This window comes from Micropterus dolomieu, linkage group LG14 (genome assembly GCF_021292245.1).
Source record: "Micropterus dolomieu isolate WLL.071019.BEF.003 ecotype Adirondacks linkage group LG14, ASM2129224v1, whole genome shotgun sequence".
NCBI lineage: Eukaryota > Metazoa > Chordata > Actinopteri > Centrarchiformes > Centrarchidae > Micropterus > Micropterus dolomieu.
In genome coordinates, this window is record NC_060163.1 from 19,126,938 (window position 1) to 19,146,628 (window position 19,691).

At 41.3% G+C, this 19,691-nt stretch overlaps 1 protein-coding gene across 1 annotated transcript in view; it reads right to left on the reverse strand.

Annotated features, from left to right (window-relative positions):
• Positions 1-6,373: 6,373 nt before the first annotated feature.
• LOC123983523 (inactive ubiquitin carboxyl-terminal hydrolase 54-like) overlaps positions 6,374-19,691 on the reverse strand; it is a 52,090-nt gene continuing 38,772 nt past the window's right edge. The window contains exons 16-22 of the mRNA XM_046069780.1: positions 15,576-15,723; positions 13,065-13,228; positions 12,408-12,944; positions 11,071-11,198; positions 10,837-10,968; positions 10,481-10,719; positions 6,374-8,694 (exon numbers count right to left, since the gene is read on the reverse strand). Of these exons, the coding sequence (XP_045925736.1) occupies positions 10,570-10,719; positions 10,837-10,968; positions 11,071-11,198; positions 12,408-12,944; positions 13,065-13,228; positions 15,576-15,723 (1,259 nt within the window). The 3' untranslated portion in view covers positions 6,374-8,694; positions 10,481-10,569. The remainder of the gene's footprint in view (positions 8,695-10,480; positions 10,720-10,836; positions 10,969-11,070; positions 11,199-12,407; positions 12,945-13,064; positions 13,229-15,575; positions 15,724-19,691) is intronic.

The following is a 19,691-nucleotide window of genomic DNA, read 5'->3' on the forward strand; positions in this document are numbered from 1 at the left end:
TGATGAGATAAATAGGTAATTAAGCATGTTGTCAATATTTTAGAGACCCAAAATATCACAAATCATGCTTTTAGGGGAGCTGATGTCTTATTTAGGGGAGCTAATTGGCTAATTTCTTGTTTTCATACAGTTGCATGCTGATAGTGTTCGTTTTATCTCTGAAGTAAGACTTACAGTTGGCTTTCCTTATACAACCTTTGTGTGGCACGGCGGACCAGAAAGGGGGCGGGGGGGAATTGAATGAAAGCCAACGCCACCTAGGAAATTGCACCCCAGGAAATACTATTCAAACCTTGATTGATTAGAGAAGAGAAAGGCATACAGGAACGTTACTGATGAGGCAGAGACGTGATTGAAAGTAAGCCAAAAATATATTTATTTTAATCAGCAAAGAAAAACACTCAAAAACTAGAATTGCTGAAACAGAAATGTGAACCAGCAATCAAAATGGTAGGTAAGACACATTATTACAATTATATTAAAGTAGTTTTTAACTAAGTTCAAATAATATAAATCCAGCACCCCAAAATAACCAAAACTAAGCGGAGGTCACTTTGAGGCAGACTACGGTGAGGAGTGCTACCGCTACCCAAACACCACTTCACAGCAAAAATGGTGCAGTATATAGTGCCCCCGTGCAACTACTCCCATGCATAAAAGTGAAATGACCTTGCCACAGGTGCCTAGCCTTCCAACAAGATGGCATCCTGTTCAAAATATAAACTGAATGCAACCATAAAGTAACCAACCAACCAAGTAATCTAGTAACTCGGTTGGCTGAACAAGGGAAAAACTTAAACTAGAGCAAAACAAACTAAAGGGCAAAACATGAAACTAAATGAAGGCAAAACAGCAGTGGTCTAAAACAAGGAGGAACCACCTCTGAGATGGGTCATGAAGATACAGCAATGGTCACAGGGCAGGAGAAAAGGAGGTTCCTAACAGTGTCAGATGAGCAACATAATCTGTTAAGGGAAAATAAATAGCCATGGAACTTGTCCTTTCACATACCTGGATCACAAACACCAACCACAACCACAGCAGGGACAGATCAGGAAGCAGAGAGAGAGCAAGGGAACACAGGTATCTTATATAGCCTAAGCCTATAAGGAGGTTGGCCAGTGGAGGCGTTAAATCAAGGCTGCATTCAACACCACCACACCTTAACCTGTACTTGGGGAATCTTTCCCCACCACAATCGCATTTTCTGTCAACAATCTTCTTAACAACTCCAGTTTTGTTGGAGGCAGAACTACTCTGGTAGTTTGTCCCTCAGTCTGGCCCTCAGTCTCAAAGTGTGAACTTTTAGTGCTGCAATTTCTTTCAGTGGTTTGTTCTCATTCCAGGCAGCCTAAGCCCTGAAAGACATCATTGTATTCTGAATCATGTGTTGTTATCTTTCTTGACTACAGGATATCCATTTTCATATTCCATATTTTATTGACTCACTTCAACATAAGCTTCCAGGGCTAATATGGGCTTTACCTTTTCTTCACCACCACTTATAGTTGCCATTTAAGTCTAAGCTAACCAAAATAGATTGAAAGTCTCACTTTTTGTGAGTAATAATAATAATAATTTGTCTGTAATTCTCTCAAATATTCAGCAGGCTAAAAAAACCCATGAAATTTTAGGTTTAATTTTAGTTTTTTCATTTCTTTAGGCCATGCCAGCAGAATGACATCAGCATCATTGTCATGAGCTTGTTAGCATGAAGTTAGCGTTTAGCTCAAAGCATTGCTGCCTCACAGAGCCCCTATCATGGCTTTAGACTCTAAGGGCTGGGATACACTAGAAAAGAAGTGGCTTCTAAAGTTTCTCCTGGAAGGCATTCATAATGTTGCGCTCACATGAAAACTGACAGAAATAGCTGTGGAAAGAATGAAAAAAGAGAGCTAGAGAGAGAAGTTCAATCCCCGGCTCCTATCTCACCTCTGAACAGCTGGAAAATCACAGCGTGGAGTGTGAATGTCGGATCAAGGGTTTTGTAAAGTTACAGAAATGGCACCTGACGTTGAAAAGGTCTGACGTTGGAAAGGTGTGAGGAGAAGCTATTCAACCATCCGATAAGCACTCCTGACGGGGTGGTGGTCTCGATGCTTGACAAATGTCTATGACATTTAAAGAGAAAAATCAGCTTCTCTTAGGAATGTCCCATTCATTAAATAAGAAATTATCCCACTCACTATTCTGTCTGTAATTATTGACACCTCTGTGGTCAACAGAGTAGTCTACATCCAGTGTAGGCTACACACTTCTTGACATGTAAACATCCAGGGGCAGATTTGCTTTTGGGATTTTGGGAACAATCCTGAATCGACGGTCAATTTCAGGTATTTTCAGTTTCTTATATTCAACTTTAAATGATCTGCGACCCCACCGGCCAGTCAGCTGCAGTGAACGCTGTCTGTGTGTATCAGACTGGGCCAAATGAATACTTTCAATATTAAGTTTTTGCTAAAATCTAATTGGCTTAATGGCGCTGATCACATGGAGTTTACTTTCCAGCTGGGAGTCTCAATACGTTTTGTCGGCCCAGGGTTGTGTGACAAGCGCAAAAGAGCAGGTAAATATGTTGAAAAGAAAGAAAGAGGAAAAAGACATTTGTGGTGCCAAAAAACGCTGGCACATGAGGCAGCTAAATGCTCCAAATTAACCAACCACTGCCTTGGTGGAAAGGTTCTGTGGCAGACCCAGCACGGGCACTCATAAGTAAAGCATTTATTATAACCTGAGATTATTTATATATGCATTTATGTATAGGTAAATGGTGAATATTACATATTTATATATATTATAAACAACAGTTGAAGGAAGAGGAGGAGGAACAGGAGGAGCTGTAGGAGAAGGAGAGGAAGAGAAGCAGCAGGAGAAGGACAATGGAACCAGAAAAGGTGCAGCCTGTTCTCATGCTCAGGCGTCATATATACAGGCTTTGAGAATACCATGGCTATTTTACGCAAAACATCAATTCTGCATGTATAGGAAACGCCCCCAGGTGCGTGTGTATGAGACACACAGTGTGTGTATATGACGCCCTGGGGTGACGCTAGTAGTGCTTCCGGTCCCTAACTAGCCAGCTTGCTAGCAAAGTTTGTGTTTAAGCACATACATACACACACTGTTCAATTCAATTCAATTCAATTTTATTTATATAGCACCAAATCACAACAACAGTTATCTCACAGCGCTTTTCATAAAAGAGCAAGTCTAGACCATACCCTATGATGCTATTTGTACACTGCTCTATTTAAAGAGACTGCATTGTAGTTTTTGATTATATTGAACTATTTTAGCACTCTGACTGACTCAGGCTTGTGTGACCTGGTCTTGTTCAGTGCAGCGGTGCCGTGCTTATATAAACTTAAGAGGCAGGTGTCATAAAAAGTTTCTTGAAGGTCTTCATCATAATGAAATTGACTATATACAAGTACAATAGTACATATTAAAATAACTGTAAAAAAATCCTTCTCTGCACCCCCACACGGCGCTCGCATAGAAGGCCTCTCCGTTTCAAAGTCCCAGTCCCAATAATGTATTTTTCATTGTAATTAGTACCACTATTTACATCCAACAATGTGTCCCTGAGCAAGACACTTAACCACTAGTTGCTCCAGAGGCGTGCAACCTCTGACATGTATAGCAATTGTAAGTCGCTTTGGATAAAAGCGTCAGCTAAATGAATAAATGTAAATGTAAATGTAAAAAGATAAGCAGACTCAAATTAACATGCTTTCCTAATGAACTACGCTGCGCACCGCATGACTGACAGGGTGGCTGCACTTCTCCACCATTAGCCACTATGGTGCGCAGTACAGTTGTGACCGAACAGGTTGAGCGACCTGCAAACATGAACTCAGTTCTATTGTAGTGTTTTAGACTCTATATTGACTGCTGTTGTTGTGTTTAGTATTATTGGCTTTACAATGCATCCTCCAATGAGTACAGCACTACATATGATAATATAACTGTGTGCCGGTGGTGTAAAATAGTAACACCTTAATATGATACCATAAAGGGACCCCCCTCCGCTCTAACGTCAGTTAGAGACCCCCACGAAGCTCAGATTATAACTCGAACCCTGGTAAAGACCTATCTTGGACTGCAGTACTTTTCAATGTTCTCTATATAAGTGCAGCCATGTTGTGCATTTACCAACAAGACTGTATTTTCTGTGTAGTCTGTGGCTCCCAGGTACTCCTGAAATGCTGCCCATCTTCAGTTCTAGTCCAGAGGAAAGATGCAAGCTTTACTGCAAACTCCTCCCTTCTGATTTCCGTCCAGTTTCAAATAAGCAAAGATGAAAGAGATGTGAAAGTACATTAGCCAACTTTTAACTCTGTTCATTTCACTGTCAACCAACTACAGTTGGCAGCTTATTTGGCATTATTTAAATTTTTAGATAAATTGCTAAACTTAACCCTTGATACTCACTCAAGTGCAAGGAGTGAGGAGAGAGGAACAACATCTAAACCCCATTTTCAGGTCGGTGGTTCTAAAAAAAAGCATAGCAGAACAAACATATAACACACACTGACATAAGAAAACCATTAATTGTACTCTCCATGTACCGGAGAGCAGTGCATGTGAAAGATAATGGCTATTGATTCATCACCCATGTTCTGTTCTTCAGGAACTGCCGAAGTCTACTTCCTCAGCAAGAGCTCTGTCAAATTGTCATCTCGAGCTAAAAGGAAAACTTTAACAACAAATGGCTGTCTGTGAAAATAATGCACGTTTATGTGAGTGTATCTATGTGTCAGTGATGACAGTCTGTCAATACTTCTGTGAATGAGTGGGAGTGAATCAATGTGTTGTGCAAATGCATGTGAAAAGCCAGTGTATTACTGCTTACATCTAGTGGCAGAGGGACAAACTGCAGTCTGGTCATCATAACATTATATTGACTGGGCGCTTCAGACTAGTAAACTTGGGTGTAAGTTTGTCTATAAGGCCCATTAACATGACCACCATACCATATGTATCTCCATTCTTCATCCATTCAGCAATTTAGTTTTCTGTGGTTTAATGAGCATTACAGCCTCAACCCTGCTTCAGTGTTGTTTAGATGTCACATGTTTCAATAACTTTTCTCAATAGACTTTGACAGAAAGTAGTAATAAAATGAAATTTTTTGGAGCACTGGTACTGTCAATTGTTCAATTTAATTTATTTTATCCACCTGGCAATATAAAGTTGTTCTAGTTGTGTAGTTAGGCTAACCAGCACAAGGGTTCTTTATGTTAGCATATAGAACATTTGAAGCTAAGCATGCTAACCTACTAACATTTCTGGTCATTTCAGTATGCATACTATCATAATTCACATTGTTAATTAAATAACTACACAATACATACATTTGTAATATGCATATTCATTCATTCAATCCAAATTCATTCATTGGCTATATTCAATTTCAATCAAAAAGTGTTTGTTTCCATGAGCTCTATATTACCTGTTGGTCATGGGTCCAAACTGCCAAACAGGAAGTGTCTTCTTTGTTGTCTTTTAGAAGCAGTTTGGATCCAAAATGAATTATAGATTCTAGTTTGTTGGTTGGAGTCAGGGTTGGGATGGGGCCTGTGGGTCATTTTTTCAGTTAATGTTTGAAGTACACATAAAAACATACTATTGTTAATATTTCTATGTTGACACTAATATTGGTTAGACATTGTCTTTATTGTTCTTACAGAGAAATGTTATTTTTATGTCTTTATTGACTGTGAACTTATTTTGTGTGGTAGGCGGGGCTTCCTGTCTAAAATGCAGGGATAGAAACTCCACAAACTGAAACTGAAATTTGGTTCAGTTCATCTATCCAAAAGCCATGGACGTAGCTCTGGTTTTCTACTGATTGACTGAACAGGCTCCTCATGTTCATTTCATTTTTCTCCTAGTTTTTTTTTTTCACAACCTCACCAAACCCAGCCCGCAATGCTTCGTTTGTCTGCTGTAAACTAAACAGACAACATACATCAGTTGAAGATCACGCCTGCTTTTGTATGTTCTCCCTCCACCACACGACCAATCAGTGGTTCTCATACTTTTTCAAGGATCCCTAAACTGACACAAATTAGACCACGGACAAATTTTACTGAAAATAAAATGATTCCCCTTTTTGCTGGGGACCCACTGGAGCCCCCTCAAGGACCCCTGACCCCACTTTAAAAACCACTGCATTACGTTTACCAATCTCTGTAGCCCACTCCTCATTTTGATCCTTTAAACTGTCCATCATCAGTCTGACAATGTTATAAGAGAGAAAAGCTTAATCATGGAGTACTATTTTAAGAGAAGAAAATATTTCACCGGAATATTAGGCTTTTTTTCTCTTGATCCTTCATCTCTCAACAAATGACATTTGTAGCCATTGTACTGTGGTTACGCCCCCTGTGGGAGTGCATTGGTAATAACTTTATTGCAAAAATACAGGTTCCCTCTTTCCCCGAGCAACACCACCCCAGAACTGAAACACAGTCCACACACACCCACAAACAATAAACCATCTGCAGTGGTTGACTCTTCACCCTCTCTGTTTCTGACCATGACATCATTCACAAACACACACTTTCATCCTTTATTTTACATTCATTCGTTCTCTTTCTCCCTTTTTGCTCTCTCCCTCCTTGTTGCTCCCCTTTTTTTGCATTCCATTGGTTAAAACATAGTAGTAGATGCAGAACAACAAAGTTCACCAGCAGCATTAGACATGAGATCTCCTCCTCCTCTCCGTGTCTCTGCCAGAGTCCATGAGAGCGCCCGTGGGTGGGTGTGTCTGCCTCCTGACTGTCTCTGATACAGGATCGTGAGGGAAGGTTGATTTGCATAGCGGACTCATGCGCTACAATTGGCTACATTCTCCCACATCCAGAACCCCAAACAAACAAACAAACAAAAACAACAACAACAAACTAAATAAAAATAAAACAGCAATGTTAAATACGCTCTCTGAGTTAAGTGCCAACCTTTGGTTTAGTTACAACGATCGATCAACATCAGTAAATCCTTGAAGTACTTTACATTGGCCAGTTGTTTTATAAGGACTTTGTTATTTCATATATTATTTAATAGAATAAAGCATATAATAAATGTACTCTAAACATGTCAGAATGCTCCTCAGTAAAGGGGGGAGTGAGTGTTATAACTGTTCATACAACTGAGGAATGGTTGACATCTCTGAAGAAGATAGCTCACTGGCTGAAAATATACCTCTCATACATATATATCATATAAAGCATTATTCATATTAGACATGTGACTGTCTCAGGCTGAGGATGATTTTCTATTCACATCTGAGGCCTTAAACACATTTTCAGTGGGAGGGAGAAATAATACAAGTGTGAATTCATAAGTGCCACTTAAGTTCACCTGAGGCCTTTAAGCAAAACAAACACCATCATGTTATCTCCAGCCACCTCTCAGTCAAATAGCCTACGGAAAGTGCACTTCTGCCGAGTAACCTTGCAAAACGCAGAGTCATCTCTATTTTCATTGATAAAGCCTCAGAGAAGGGTTTCCTAACCTACATTCTCGCATTCCTTCTTCAACTTTCCTCCCCTGTTGGCCTATTTGTGGTGCTACTGTTTCCTGTTTGGAAGAAAGAAAGCAAGCGCGAATAAAAAAAAGCAAGAGAGAAGGCAAGAAAGAAAGGAACTAGGAAAGAAGCAGAGAAAAAGGAAGCGCTTTTCTTGTTTAATCTCCCGGTAGAAACGGGAGAGCTGTCATTAGGTCGGCTAGCGGTTTGGGGGGCGGAAACTCCAGCTAGACACTTGTGAAGTGCACTCCACTCCTATTTGAAATGCAGACATGAGGAAGTACCACTTGAAGTTTATCAATATTCGTTAATTATCGTTATCAACATTCCATAAGGTCTTAATTAATTAACATACAGGTTTTCATACATGAGTTTTTCTGTACATGACTTTTAGTTATTAGAGAGTTCGGTCTCGGGCGGGTTTACTGTGTGTGCACACAGGAAGAAAAAAAACTAACAAAATGAGAGAAAATATGGCTGTCCATCTGATACAGACCCAGTTCGGCTACGTGTGCATCCAACAGGAAATGCCCGTGAAGAAAGAGGAAGAGGCGTGGCTACTTGGTAAGAGCCTCCCCCTGAGCTGAGAGCCCTGTGGGGTGGAGGACACTGCCGAGAGCTCAGGTCCCAGTCACACCCGGCAAGTGAGCTACCAACCCGACAACACCACTGAAAGAGGCATACTCGCCAGGCTGACTGCACAGGAAAACCATCTGAAAACCCAGGGGGAGACTAGAAACAACAGTCCCGGAAATAGGGGGGAAGGTTGAGGTTGTAGTTGGGGGTCAGAGTGACTGCATAGACAGAATAGTAGGTCAAGGAGGGGGAGGGAGGGAGGAAGGCCAGGAAGGGCTAAGCAGGGTGCTGCAGGCGCTGAGGGAGGCTCTAAGTCAGTGCAGATGTGCATGTGTGCGTGCATGTGTTTGCATGTGCATGTTGTTTGAGGGAGAAGGAGAAGGTACAGGATAGGAGTTGAGTTTGATCCTCCTGAGCCAATTCCAGGTCCGTCAAGGTGAGGCCGCCAAGGACCCCGGCGCTGCTGCGCCCAGTGTGGAGGTGGGCGCGGTGAGACACTAGTGAAGCAGAGAAGGACTCTGGTCAGAAGGCAGCTTGACCCCCGTCAGACACAGCCAGAAACTCCCAGCACCGCCCGACAGCTCCTAGACAAGAAGAGAAGAGAGAATGAACCGGTCATATTAGCAAGAAGGTGCACCTCAAATTTGTGGAAACAAACTTGTTTGACCAGGCCTTTCTCATGGGGCAGAATGTCAAAACATGAACACGGTGATGCTCTAAATAACATGTCATGTACTATTTGGTGGACGCTTTTTAACTACTTGAATTCTGGCAATCCCCATGTTTCGCTTAACTATTTCCAAACTGGAACCCATTTTCCAATGTTTCTGCGTCTATGTGACAAACGGGGACAACATTTTTTGAAATTGATCCAATATTGAGCCACCGCGGTGCAGTTTGCAGTGAAACAGGGCTGCAATGTAATCCTTGCTTGCATTTGTGCCCCATCAAAGTACGTCCACTACATTGCTTACCACAGACAGGCTCAGATTGTTGTTAGAAGTGTCTGACATCATTATGGAAGAGATGATTTATGATTCATTATGGAATCCCCACAGATAAAGGCCTTTTCTGTAAGATCCTTTTTGTGTGCCCAGAACAGTTCACTCTTTTCAAAGGCACCAGTCTCCCTTGATAAAAATAGTAATTTTACTTCGCAGAACATGGGAGTTGCTGGTGTACCACTGCCTCAGTCAGTTAGCGTGTTTGTGTAATTGTGTGACTTTGGTGTTTTTGTTTGTTTGTGTTATTGTGTGACTTGGTGTTTTAAAAGGTTAAAAACAGCAAAGTCACACGATAACACAAACTAACCAATCAAGGAAACTGCAGACCAGAGAGGTAAAATTACTTTTTTTGTCAATGAAGTCTGGTGGCTCTGAACAGAGTGATGTAGGGATCTTACTCTTTAAAAAAGGTCTACCTCTGTAGAGATCTGTTTCCGTTTGATATATCATATATTACATATCTATTCTGAAAAAAAGGTTTATGTTGTCAGTGTATCCTCTAAAATGTATTCAGTGATATTCAAGTGATTTCTTCAAACCAGCACTTACTTCATTAGGGATAGAGCCAGTTGTCCTAAGCTGGCAAAATAATGGAATTATTACTTATAATAAATATTCAACCATTTCTCTGCTAGAGAGAATATTTAGATATATCAACATCCTGTAAAAAAATATTTCAGATCGATGTGCATTAGCCCCTGCTCCTGCAGTGAAGTGAGATTTTTGCACTCTGAAACTGAAGTGTTAAAAGAAACTATAAAAAAAATTCTACATTTGGGCACAGAATAAAGCTTCAAAAGTTGGAAATAACCTGCGTTTTTTTTCGGATAAAAATAACTTTGTTGTTCAAAACTCATTTGTGAGCAAGCCCTGCTCTTAAAGAAGAATAATAGGTGTTTTTTCTACACTAAAGTTTCATTGCATTTGGAATATCTGGTTATCTTTTTAGGTGAGAAGCAAATATGTATTTCATAAAACGTATATGATTTCTGCTGGAAATTGTAACTTAATTTGACACATGACACATTTGCCCATGCATAAAAATAACCTTTGGCTCACCAGTTATTACAAATCATTGCACAGGATATAGCTATGTGCAAATAGGGGCTTAGCCTACTTTTGTGCCAGATGAGTCTGGTTTGCCAGTAAAATGTTCACCACAAACTTCATAAAATATCAAGAGATGATATTTACTTTGCTTTTCTGACCTGATTTTAAAATTGCTCTGAAACATACACATCTGGCACTCAAAGTAGCTCAACCAAAGGAAACACGTACACTCGTACCAGTCTCAAGCAGATGAGTGGTATTTTCCTTTAAAGATTACAAGTGTAACAACGTCAAATGAGCTCAGCGCAGTGTTTACCTGTAAAGCAGTGGAGGGAGGTGGTGATGAGAAGGTGTTGGTGATGAGGAGGATGGAGGAGATGATAGTGGTGGAATAGCAACAGGGACTCAGAAGAGAGGAAGTAAGCAAGGAGAGGCACTGACATCAGCCTGCTTCACCTTCGAGAGAGAAAGAGGAAAGAAAGGGAAGAAAAGCGGAGAGAGGAGCACAGATTGGAAATTGAAAAGCAGGACAAAAGGAAGAAACAAGACAAACAGCTGGGGAGAAGGGCACAGGGAAAAGCAATGTGTAAAGTGCCACAGCGGGACATCAGGCAGATGCAGTTTAAAAGCACGGCCACAGGGGGGCAGCAGAGCACAGGCAGTCACACTCACAAGGCTGCGGGTTGCAGTCAGACGGCTGCGGCGCGGGGTCACTACTGTGCCGCTCAGGCTGCGTCCAATTCGTCTCAGGTTTTCCCCATCATCAGGCTCCACCCCAAAACGCATATCCCGCAACATCATTGGCTGCAGGGGGAGAAAATGTCTGTCAGACGCTGGGAAATGGAGCCAACTGATGACCGGCAAACATGTGAGGGGATTCTGTTAGAAAGATGGCGTGGATGTTACCTTGTTGAGGTAGGTGGGGGTGCTGGTGCAGTCCGCCCCATACACACTCCTCTCCATCTCTGCGTTTGGGGTCTTAGAGCGAGCCTGTCCTCCCACCCTGGATATGAGCCTCTCTGATGGGCTGCAGCCTGACACACACACACACACACACACACAGGGCTGGAGGTCAAAACAGGAACGTGCAGTGATCTCTAAAACAAATATGCCATTTTAGTGAAAGCTTTTTAACAACCTCTAATCTCCCTCATGTTTTTAAATTTACCTATACATAGCGTTGGTAAATCACCCACATAATTTCACAACATAATTAATCCATTCAGTATAAATTCTGTTCCAGCCCTTTGCTGGACCAATATATCACACTTGACAAACACACAAACTGTTTGTCAAGATGCCGTTTTTTATGGCTGCACCATTTCAAAAATTACAGAAAAAATTCCCCTCGTCTTGTGCATATCAATTTGTAAAACTTTTCCTTTAATTTATCTTTGGAAACTTTGGGTTTTGGATGGAATTTAATATAAAATTCTATGATTTCATAAAGCACATCAAAAGCATCTTTAAAAAATGTGTTCAACATCCTATACTTGATTCAATACATCATCCATTTCCTTTGTGCACTGCACTGTGGGAGACTAGCACCCATCAACAACACACACAAAATAAAATAAAAAAATTGTATGCATAATGACTGTTTTAAGTATAATTTTGTCACATTTAAAGTGTGAACATAGAGTATACGGTATACTCAAAACCTGCTTAGAATTACTATGTACATGTACAACATGGTTCAAAACATGGTTTTAAATACAATGCGTCTTACATGTGTGACTTTGTTTTATCTCTAGTAGCAACCAAGCTTAATAACATACATAACATTAATTTAAATTTCTGTTTTGGAAATTAACAGCAAACTTGACTATATGGTACACAGGACTGCAACTATTATAAATATATTTCATCATAAATTAATCTGTTTTTTATTTTACTGATTAACTCATAAATCATAAAGTCCATTAAATCTGCTAAAATTGTGAGGTAAGGTAGCATCTATAAATTGCTTGTTTTATTAGATACAGCCAAAGATATTCTCTTAACAATGTTTTAAAAAATGGAAGGTAATGCTTGATAAATGACTTACACAATTCATTGATTATCAAACTATTGTTGATAAATATTCTAAAATTTGACTAAGTGATTAATTGACTCGTTGTATCGGCTCTACTGTACAATCTTTTAGGGATTCGTATCTAAATTATTCACTATTGTTCATGTATGTCAACATTTCACTTGTTTGAAGTTGTATAGTTCTTGGTTGGGTGCGGCCGTGCGTGTACCTGTCTTTCCAGCCAGCAGACTGGCCTGGTAAAGGGAGTCAAGCTCAGATAGCTCAGCCTCTTCGCGGTCACAGCAGGGATCACCAAGTTGCCCTGGGGCATGCTGGGAGCTGCAGTGCCCTGGAGAGGACTGGCAACTGTAGCTATAGTGCTGACTGGACGCCTGCGGCCTGATGGGAACACAGCGGTCTGGAGGCGTGTCATATGGTGTCACCACGGCGTCGGGGCGGTCCAAACTCCAGGAGGACCAATGCCGTGTGCTGTTGTCGCCATCAGCTTCGTGCCTCGGCCAATGCTGAGCTGCACCGGTTGGGGAATGGGGCTGGGGAGGCTGCCAGAGAGGCGTGAAAGGTTTCCTTTGCCCGGAGGTTTCCAGAGGGTAAGGTGGGGGAAGAGGGGGAGGGGGAGGGTGTGTGTGTGGGGGTTCAAGGTGTGTGGAGTGTGCGGTGTGTGTGGTGTTTGTATCCCAGAGACGCAGAGGAAGCGAGGGCAGAGAGATGGCTAAGTGCTTCCCCAGAGGTCTGACACTCACCCCCCCTGCCTGCAGCAACTCACACAGCCTCACCCCAGTCCCCTCCCTCCCATCCTCACCTTCCTCCCCTCTCCTCCCCATGCATCCCCCTCCTTCCTCCTCCTCCCCTTGGCTGGAAGGGCTGCAAGGGTGAGGGATGTTAAGGGTGAGCGGGGGTCGGGGGGGAGCGGGCCGATAGGGCAGAGGGGGCGGGTCCGGGCCCAGAGCAGCGTCCTGTTTGGGCGTTGCCTGGTCCTCTTCCTCCTCCTGATTGGGCGTCAGCAGTACTTGGACCGGGCCAGGCTGTTCACTGGAGGACACAAGAAAGGGAGGGTGTCAGTCAGCTAGCAGCACAAAAAAAAAACACCCCCAAAAAAACTGCTCTGACGTCAGGTGAGTTACTGCATTGAGGGAAGGTCACAAAAGCATACCAGTATAAACAAGCAGAACACAGACACACACGTACACACACATACACAAGCTCAATTTCGTACAGAACAACAGCTATGAACACACAATGATGCAGCCTTGTGCAAGCATCGCTTTGTGTAAGGGATTTCACAGCCATGCTGTTTATGAGTCAGGCACAAGCTCAGCTCCACTGATGGACAAATCGCTGCAGATTCACCAAACTTAACTTTCTGATCTGAACATATCCAGCTCAAACAACCAAAGATCTGACTTTACTCTCATTATCAAAACAGCAATCTACCTTCTGCTGCACTGAGTGGGACACCGTATTACTTTATTGATTTACATACATTGATATGTGGAGGATATGATATATGTTGAACATTAGTGGATCCTCTCTTAGGAGATTAGGAGATGGTACACACTCTACTAATGTAGGAGTGTGTGTGTGTGTGTGTGTAGTAAATTAGTGTGTGTGTGTGTGTTGGTATGTGTGAACAGCAAGTCTGTAAATTTTGTCTATTTTTAAAGACAGGGTGCGCTAAACCTGTATGTGTCTACGTAAGTGCCCCCATCCCCCACATTAACTCTCCCGTCTCTTTTCAGCCTTGGTAATTACCCAGCAGGCTTTGCAGCAGCGAGCTATAAATCAGAGGCTTGTGTTGATCAATAGAGGAGAGGAGGAAGGTAATAAAAGAGGCTGAGCGCTGAGCTTTACCTCCTCTTTCCCCTTCTTCCTACCGCTAACAGTTTGAATTTACAACTTATTAATTTTTAACAAATTTTGTTTTAGTTGAATGAATGAAACCGAGACTAAACCCGGCATTAACGTGACTAAATTAGCAAATCCAATCACCGCCTCTGCCTTTGTAATTACCATCAATTCAGCTGGTTCAAAGTGCTGCAGTAAGACTCCTTACAAGAGCTAATGGGAGAATGTTTTGGAGCAGACTGTAATGACCTTGACAATAACGTAATGTAATGACACCTTTAAGGCATGTATGAGATTGGCTCCTAAATATATTCCTAACTTTGTAATTCTAAATGAGCCTGAGTTTAACCTGATGAATACCAGAGGAGACTAGGCCTTTGCAATCGGGACCCCTCCACTCTGGTTATTTTAAAAAATTCATATTTACTATTTATTCTACTAAATCTTATGTTATTTAAATTTTATACCACTCTGATCTTTGATTAATTGTTTAATCATCTGGTCTATAAAAAGTGAAAGCAAAAAGTGAAAATGCCTATCACAATTTCCACAGATTCTTTACATCTTTAAATTACTTGTTTGTGTCTGACCAGCAGTCTAAAAGCCAAAGATAATTAGTTTACATAAGTCCGATGCTTGGAACCAGTTATACTTGCCTGCAACTGGAGCTACTATTATTTAACAATATTAAATGTGACTAGTTCCTTATCTCTAGATGAGCTGCCTCACTCTTTATTAAGTATGGAATTTCTTCATGCAGCAGTTCCTGTGCTAAAAACTTCACTGCAGAAGCTCACTTTCCCCCTCCTCATGCAGCAAATCTAAGACATCAGGAGGGAAACAGACTAACTTAAACTCACACACAAACACAGCAGCAAAGAGCGAAAAAAAATGATCCACAACACAGGATCTGCGACTGTGACTGCAATTGCACGGCAGTACACAAGACAGAAACACAGTGACGGACTGCAGCTTTACAGCACACAGAGGGACAGATCAGCAGCACACAAAGAGCAGAGGGAAGCCTCGGCAGCACACAGCTACAAAGAGCAGCACAACAACAATGATGGGAAGCAGTGAAGCACAGAAAAGCAGAGAGCAACTCTGTCTCTCTCTTTTTATTCTCAACACAGAGCCCAGCAAAGCAGATTTTTACTGCACTGCAACAAACACACAAAGACAAAAGGGATAAGGAGTTACTGTATATAGTCAAGTGTGTGTGTGTTAGAGAACACACGCATATTCAGACACACATACACGCATACAGCAGGATGTGAGAGTGCATTGCTAGGGAATACAGAAACAGGGTTCAGGGGGATTTTGGGGCAGCCAGAGCTGAAGACACACACATGAGGGTGTTGAGGTGTTTTTTTACACAGCCAGAACTCAGAGGACACATACAAGGAGTCCTGAGGTGGGTTTAAGGACAGCTTGAGCTGAGGACACACACAAAGTGAGAGAGGGAGGAAGGGGGTCTGGGGTGGTTTTCAGACAGGCACCGCTGCGGACACATAAGGGGGGACAGTGGTGGTACCTGCGAGGCCCCTGTGGGCGGGCGCTTCCTGTCTCCCGTTCCATTTCCTGTTCCTGCCTGCGTTTGATTGGGCCCCCAGTGCTCCTCATGCACGCAGCTACAGCCAATCCGCTATGAGCGTTAGCCTCATGCAGGGGTCTGAGCACAGCTGAGGATGTTAACAACAGAGCGGGAGATAAAAAGGAGAAAAGACAGAAAGATGTAACGACAGAGTGGCAGAGAAAGAAAGAGTGAGGGAACGGAAAAGGAGAGGAAACCACAGACAACAATACAAGAAGTAAAGAGTAAAAGACAAAACACGAGGATGACAGAACAGGTGAGACAAAAGAGACAGAGAAAATAGAAGCAGAGCAGAAGGAGTGGTTATGAGGGGGCTAGCATGCATCACGCTCCTCTACTGTAAATCAGTGTGTGTATTTTAATTGTATCGAGTTGCAAAGTGGGAGGATTTATTTTGGGCGTGGTTGGCTATGTTAGATGACTTTTAAGAACTTTTTTTAATTGGTTAAATCCTACATATTAGCAACTGGGTTAGAAAATATAAAATGTCTCTTTGTTAAAAAGAACTAAAGGTGCGCTTTGAGAAAACCTGATTAAACATTCAGTTCACCTTAAGATTTGGGGTCAATTTTAGATGAATTTAGTAACTTTTATTCCCAATTACAAGAAAAGATTCTAAATGAACTCAGCTCTGATTTGCACCTTATTCTCCATAGGTACAGCTGCTGAGGTTCATGGGTATGGTAGTATTTCGCACCATCCACCATACCAAACTGATGGAAAAATTTAAGCTGGAATAATTAAAACTGGCAATCGTCAACTTATTGTATCTTTAAAACTAGGTTATGTAACTTTTGAAAGATGAAACAGTGCCTTTTTTCTCTTACAAATGAAAAGCAATAGAATAATATTTCTGATTGGCCAGGATTACTGTGTCAGAGCATTTCATTTCTTAATTGCTGTCAGGATGTAAGTGAATTGGCACAAATAAATTAAATAAATTGCATACCACAGCATCAATACACTCTGGTGTGTTTTGACATTAAAGCCTTACTTGGTCTGGTATGACCAATAGCTTATGGCTAACTTTATATTGCTGTATAAGAGACATTACTGAGTTTGTGACTCTTGTCAACTTGTGCCACTGTATTGTTACAGTATGTTTATCATTTACCATTATCCTGTAATTTCCACTTGTGGCAACGGTGGCTGTTGTTCAGTAAGTTATATTGTCTCAGAAGAAACTCCCGTGTTCTTATGTTGACAAACATTGACAATATCAATAGAAGAAAACTTTGAAATAGGGAGACTATAGTCGATAAATACTTCCACACCCAGCATCTCTTCCTTACTTTGCAACTCTATTGTAAATGCATCAATATGTAAACTTTACTGTAGTTAGTAAGTCAAAAGGTCAAGACTAGATAAATGAGGAGCAAAGTTGAGGCTACGTTTATGAAGCCACAGACACCAGACAGGGAAAAAAGACAAAAGTTGTTGTTTTTTTCAGTCAAAGCTTTCTATGGTGCATAGCCTTGTGAACGCACCTTAAAAGGTGTTAGTTTGTTATAAAAAAGATGCAGAAGAGAACAACAAAAAAGCAGCCATCACCTATCTTGGCTTGAGTTTAAAGACGTTTGATTGATAGAGACAGAATAAAAGAAGGTTGACGGCAGCTTTGTTGTTGTTGTTGGCTGTAACGTCCTCTAAAACACTGAGGCAGATTGTTTGGAGTCTGCCTGAAACCATCAATACGGATGTGGGAAACCAAATTCTGTTACGTAATCGCACTGATAGTGATGCCATCTGTTCGTTTGCAAGTCATCCTTTTACTCCATCAAGGTTGAGTGTATTCACCGGGGTGTGTGTCTATGAGTGTGTGTGTCAGGTACATGAGGCTGAACACACCAAAGCACACACAGTAGGACAGACAGGACACAACATAATAATCCTTGATATGGATTTAGTTAGCGCTGAACTGGAGGGGAAAACCTGCACACCTACAGTTCATATAGGGCTCACACACACACACACACACACACATATTTATTTTCTGAAAATACTGACACACGTAAAGAAAAATATAATTTGTGGATATATGGACCAAATATGCAACACACGCAAAAACACACACATACCGTCCCAAGTCATTTAGAACATGTGGTTCAAGTCAAGTCACAAGTCTGGAAATTGCAAGTCAAGATGCAAATCGCAAGTGTTTGAATGACCATTAAAATGACACAGCATGTGATCATTTTTCTTGGTGTCTAAAGTAACTTTACTCTCACAGCAATCAAGTCCAAGTCAAGTCTTGATTATGACGATTTAGTGATTTAGTCTTCAAGCCATTCTAGCAGCTCTATCAGGCTGTACATAGTTAGAACCAGTTTGATTTAAATGCTCATGTCAGCATGCTAACATGCTCACCATGACGGTGCTAACATGCTGATGTAAATTTTGACCTAATGATGGAAAAGAAGAGGAAAAAACAGGTGATCACCAAAGTCAGTAGGTTTCATCCTCTTTAAACAATGAATGTCAGGACCACATTTCATAGAAATCCATCCAATAGTTGTTGAGATATTAATGCCTGGACCAAATTAGTGAATTGACAGAACGGCATTGCTTTCCATTTAGTCCCTAGTATGAGTCACACTCCAAAAACAGTGGATCCTACACACTTTCCATAATGTACATCTAAACACTGTTTTTTTTGGACCCTCCATTCCTGGTATATGCCTAAGTCTTTCAAAACTCCATTGCCCCAGGTTTTAACATACATGTGTAGCCCCCAAGCCCAAAATGAGTACTCAGCTGATGTAAATTGAGTAAGTATGCCAGAATCAACAATGCTCACCCAGAGCCACAGAAGACATAGTCTCAGTCTCATTCCCAGCGACTAGTACAAGTGATTTTGACATGCAGAATTGGTGGAGTGCCCCTTTAATTATAATCTGAGTCCAAGTCTCACATCTACAGCTCACAATCTCACACACACACACGAGGATATACCGAAAACACAGGTACATACATGGCTACATATATGTATGTATATATTAACATGGACATATGGAGACACACACAGACATATCTAAAACTATACTGCATACACACACACTCAGAATCTTTTTGTGGACTAAGAAACAGACACACATTGTGAACTCCCTAGAGTGTGGCCAGGACATCATAGCTCTGAACTTGGACTGGTTTGTGATTTCAAATGGGAATCACCCTGAGAGAATTTCCCCACTCAGTGCTGGTCAGTAAATGTCCCACTGGAGTTTACATGTTGGTAAAAACTGACCTGACAGGGGTTTGCTCTCTGCTCTGCTCAGCTACAATGAACTCAGCTAAACCTCATCTGCACACAGACACACCTATCGTGACATAAAACACTCATTGATGGCACATGAAAACATGGTATATACAGTATGAGATATGGTAACACACACTGAACTTACAGACAAATGAAAAATACCAACAGAGGGAGACAGATGGAGAGACAGGCGAACAGATGGGAGTGAGGACAAAGAGGAGGTCAGACAGAACCGCGGACATAAAAGTCACTGTGACTGCTAAACCAGACAACAGGTGATAATGTGACCTTAAAGCTGCACCGGGCAAAATACACTTTATCAGCCATCATGAAATGATGCTCAGCATAAAACAACATCACAGCCCTCCAATTGAAATGCCATTGTTTTTTGCTGGTGTTATTTTTTGAAAGTAAAAATTGAGATTTAAATCCTAAATTGTCTGATGAGTCAGCGATGGGTCTTTGCTATCTAGGGTTTAAAACATACAAAGTTTCCCTGCACAGCTTTAAATGCAGTAGTCTTTCTTCTTAAAGGGTCAATTTACAAAAAAACATGTTTTCATTTCTGGTATCTAGCCATGCAGATAGAGAGCTAATGGAACTAATTTTGACCAAAGAAATAGTCCCTATAAACCTCTGTGAGTATCAAAAATAAATTTCTTTTCTCATCAGTTGTATGGGAGTGGAGGCAGAAATCTCAGAGATGAATATCTTAAAACATGGGCAAATAAATCCAAAACTATCTGCATCGCTGGATACCACTACTAAGGTAAGTGAGAAAATATGTTTTCTGCAAGTCA